The 4,903-nt window shown below is 39.5% G+C and overlaps 1 protein-coding gene across 1 annotated transcript in view; it reads left to right on the top strand.

The window, feature by feature from the left end:
• Window positions 1–2,631: 2,631 nt before the first annotated feature.
• MSRB2 (methionine sulfoxide reductase B2) overlaps window positions 2,632–4,903 on the top strand; it is a gene marked incomplete at its 3' end in the record, with an annotated part of 12,479 nt that continues 10,207 nt past the window's right edge. The window contains 1 exon segment of the mRNA XM_072412734.1: window positions 2,632–2,851. Coding sequence (XP_072268835.1) covers window positions 2,740–2,851 — 112 coding nt within the window.

Here is a 4,903-nt window from a genome sequence, read left to right as displayed (position 1 = left end):
TTACTAATCTGTGCAGCAGATGGTATTCCAGCCACCCTAAAGTGTCCCCACCCCTCATTATCTGTTATAGGGTGATAACTATCTGTGCCACTGCATTGTCACCTTATCACACTAGCCCATGTAGCTATGTACACACTGCATACTGCTCTTTGGAAAGGGGAGGGGGATAAAGACAGAGCGGCACCCCGATGCACTCTTTCTCTCCCTTCACTTCCATTATGATCGTTCGTCGTCCACCGCCAGGACAGTCGTTCAAGCGATGGACAACAAGCGCTCTACACACGCCAGATTCTCGTCCGATATCCGCCCTGAGCCGAATATTGGACGAGAACAATTGCACGTGTGTACCTAGCCTTTGCCACTATATATGTCTGGTCCAAATCCATAATGCTTTAATCTTTTCCTAAGGAATTCCTGCTGTAAATGTCTGGACATTAGAAATTGTATAATGTCTGGAACTTTGTAAGTTCAACTCTTTGATTATTGGGAAAAAAATGTTTACTTTTTTTGTATGTGACTTCCCAATTTCCCCCAATTATTTTGTAAAACCCTTTTAAAAATCCCCAAAAATGTTTAAAATACAAATCAATAATGCTCAGCCAACATACTTACCTTGTAATTCTTTACCTTATTTTGAAAATTCTTGTTGCCTGGCTGCCGCTGGCTTCAGTAAATTAAGAGGCCCGGACTCAGAACAAGCACAGAGGTCAGCATTGACAGCCCTTGTTATGCCTCAGACACGCTTCCAGCTTCAGGATATGTGGGTATTAAAGTGGTGCAACACATGCACAAATGGAGCCTTTTCGCACAAATAGAAACATTTGCCGATCTCACGCATTCGAAGTGGGATCGGCAACTTTTTTTTTCATTCTACATTACCCGGTCTCGCACCTGGGTCGGGTGACATAGGATGCAGAAGGCGAAAGAAGTGTGGAATATGGCGGCGCCCGGAGCGCTGGCTCTTAGACGGATGCCGGGATGATGCGGGGTCAGATGCAAACACCCCCAGATGAACTGCCCTGCTGTATTTTTTTTTTTTCCAGTTTTGAGTTTAGTTTCTCTTTAAGAGGATCATGCCCTCACTGTTGGGTTGAGTGACACTCAATAGAAAAACAAGACCAGAGATAGAAAATGTTTGGATCTCAGTCAGAATAGTATCTGCTTGGAGTTTGTATGTACTCCTCATGTTTGTGTGGGTTTCCTCATGATTATGACATTAGACTGTGAGCCCCTTTAAGGGACAGTTAGTGTCATTAGTTTTTTTAAAGCTTTGTGTAATATTTCGGTGCTATAAAAATGTTTTACTGAGCCCTCCAGTAACTCTTTTAGTGGTTAAACTGATTGCTTTTAATATATATGTTTTATTAAATATATAATATATACACAGTATATACATATTATTCTGCATTCCATACACAAATCTCTCCTAGTAGAAATTTCTTAAGGCAGGTATTAGAGTGCCACCTAGTGGATGTAGTGGTGGTGCACTAAAATAATTTATATATTGTCAATATATACATTAAGGTTCAGTTTCTGGTATTCATTTATTTACCACTCATAAATTGTTCACTGCTTTAGGACCACATTCTATTTATTTGTATGCAGTAAAATGTTCTTTAACATATATTCATTATAATTATTTTTAGGCAGTAATACTTGGTTCCAAATGCACATGAGATGAATGTATTCAAGTAGTGTTTACTTATAAAGTGACCCCAGACAACCTGCAATCTTGCAACCTCATTCAGTTAACCAGTGAGTTATAAACTGCTGTGCTGTCTGGACCCAGTACACCTCTCATCTACTAGTAATGATTGCCATAAAAGACAAACCAACCCTTGACCCTCTTTTCAGTGTAACATTGACAACTCTTAGTTCTTTATAACGAAAGTAATGCAGGCTGAATTTGAATACAAAATAACATAATCCTCCCCACATTCTTCTTTCATATCTCATTCCCAACCCATCCTCTCTCTCCAATATTTGTTTTGCTCTCTCCTCTCTCCCTCCCACGTTTTCTCCCTTTCTTTCTCAAATTGACATTTTCCTTTTTTACATTATATCTGACTTGCTTTTTCTCCTCCCTTTCAATTCCCTCCATAACCCCCCTCTTTTTCTTTCACAATCTTTCTTTAGTTCTTCCCATGATTTGTTTTTTTTCTCTCTTTCTTTTAGTACATCTCCCCCTCGATATTCTTTCCCTCTTCTTTCTCTTTCCTCTGTGATTCTCTCCACATCTCTCCTCTCACCTATTCTCTCTCTTTAATTTAACCCCACATTTTTTTCTCTTACCATATATCTTTTTTTTTTCTTTCCCAACCCTCAAGTAATGCATTTGTTTTTAAATTAGTATAATCTCTTTAATTTGTGTTGCAAATAAACTCTTTATGGTTTGTTTGAATTAGGGGAGGTTTGTTCTTTGCATACACGTTTTGTGCTGTAATTAATTCTCTCAGAAACTTGTGTAGTATATTATAATAATAATATAATGATTTCCTTCTCAAGCTAGTTGTATTGAGGAACTTTGTTCATACTCTGTATGTTATGGTGGGACAGTCTGTTAGAAAAATGTGGATAGGATATCCTCTGCCCTTTAACCCACATAGTTCTCAGTATATTGATGACTTCACAGGGGGAGTGCCAGCAGCAAGAGGATCTGTGCTCAGCAGTACACATCCCATCCTGCAGCAAACACAGCTTTTCTTCCACTGATTGCAGCTTTTCCTGGGATTCTCCTTCATGGCCAGATTACTGAAAAGCTTCAGCATCCTTCTGCTGAGACAGAGGGGAATGTCACCTGTCAGTGGGAGCAGAGCCTGGAGCAGAGCTAGGATGATGCATTCAGATGCTGGTAAGCTGCAGATATGGAGCAAGTGGTTTGCAGAAGGCTTCCCTGGGAAGAGAAGTGTGTGTGTGTATTTGTGTGTATATGTGTGTATATGTGTGTGTATATGTGTGAAGGGGGATCATTGGCTGCTTTACACCTACAAAGACTAAAATTGCCATATGTGTAGGGCTCAACAAATATCTATACAAGCAGCAATGACTTGGATGGCTCATACTGTCATATGAAGACTGACTGTAAATTGAGATCTTGCATAGCCACTTCTGGTATGTGGAGGAGGTGTCAAACATTTACATCTGTCTGATTTGGCCAGCTCTATGAATTTACAAATCTGTTGTTTATTTCCCCATGCATGCTCAGCTTCAAAGTGTAAATGGATACTTCTGTGCCATAAATAATCTGTCCTGACAGGGTCTCTTTACCAGAGACTACAGATAAATGTACACATGTAGCTAAAGTGCAGCTAAAGCAATGACCCCTCTGCTATCTGTAGTGATAATCAAGTGGTGGATGACTAATCAGAATGAAAACTAACCATAGATCCCTTTCAAGTTGGCCTGACATGGGAAAATATGCAGCCAATGCTGTTTGCCATACGTTGGCTTCCATATATCAGTCGCCGATCCTGACCATGAACTGAATAATTACATTTAGTATGTGGGATATTGTAATTGCAGCCTGAATTAGCAGGTATCAATGCATTGTGCAGTCTGTAGTCCCATAGGTAGATTGGGTTCATCCGAGCAAAGATCCCATAATGCCATGATTGTACAAATGCTTCTTACGGTAATAAGATAAAAGGCACAAAAGTTCAGATTTACAATTAAATTTTGTGACTGCATGAGACCAATTATTGTAGTAGATGACCCTGCAACTGCATATAAGTGCAACCCTTGTGACACAACACAGAGAGTACAATAGAAGAATAAATAATATTTACTGCAAACTTATGTGTAATCCACTAATAGTTCCCAAATCTGACTTGATATGAACCACTAGTAACCTTTTTATGTTGAAGCTCAGACTAGGAAAGGGAGAAGCAGCACATGGAGCCTATCAGTTGGGTCCCTATTTATTGTACAGTGTTGTGTAATATGTTTACTAATAATAGCAGTTCTTACTAGAAACATACTAAAGAGAGGGAAGAATGGAGATAACCTTGACAGTCTGCTACTTCTCCTTCACTGTTTGTTCACAGGGCCAGGGACAGGACCTGTATTGTATTGCTTAACTGTACTATTAAAACCCTAGGTCTCCAGGCTGGCTGCGCTGTATGGCAGAGCTGTGTAAAACCCAGGAATGAATAGGCAGAAATACAAACCCTTTGTCAGGTAAATCAGCTGCAGTAAATGTATTCATATATTTGTTAAGCTGTTTACCTGGAGTTCAGTTTTAAAACAACTAGGGAGTGTGTTCTTCATTGACAACCATCACAAATAATAATTTGCAGTATATCTTTTGTGCCCTTGATTTGAATCCAAATAAATTCTGTATTCTGTACAGCAGTTGATAATTTATTAATGCTGCAAAAGAGTCTTCCTAGAGAGAGGAGGCAATGTAAGGATGAATGCTCTGTATATATGGGATGGAAATTTCCACTGTCTTCCATGCACCATCTGTGGTTATTTCCAGAGAATTACATTTAGGAGGAAATGAACCCAAAAGCCCAGTGCTTGTAATTAACTGAGTTCATGGATGAAGGGGTATGTGCTTCACACACGGCACTGCAGCTCATTACAAGCCGATAATGCATAATGTTGTGTATTGATTCCGATGGGTTTTATTGATTGCAGGCATTCAGAATTCAGGCTGTTGCTGTCTATATCAATCAAGGTAATGATCCGAATGTTTTGTTCCATAACACAATGGTCAAGCTGGCCATAGGCATTAAAAAACAGGTGAACTTTCATGCAGGTCCCATTGTTTGCTGGGCTGGTTTTTCAAGCTCCAGGAAAACATATGTAGTGATTGAAAAAGGTTTTGATGATGTTTTGTGCTCATAGAAGTCACCAAGTGCTAGCTTACTGGCCAACCTTTCCTAACCTTCTTACCCCCAAG

Source organism: Pyxicephalus adspersus, chromosome 5 (assembly GCF_032062135.1).
Source record: "Pyxicephalus adspersus chromosome 5, UCB_Pads_2.0, whole genome shotgun sequence".
NCBI classification, from domain to species: Eukaryota; Metazoa; Chordata; class Amphibia; order Anura; family Pyxicephalidae; genus Pyxicephalus; species Pyxicephalus adspersus.
Note: the sequence above shows the minus strand (reverse complement) of the source record. Positions and strands in the feature narration are given on the sequence as shown.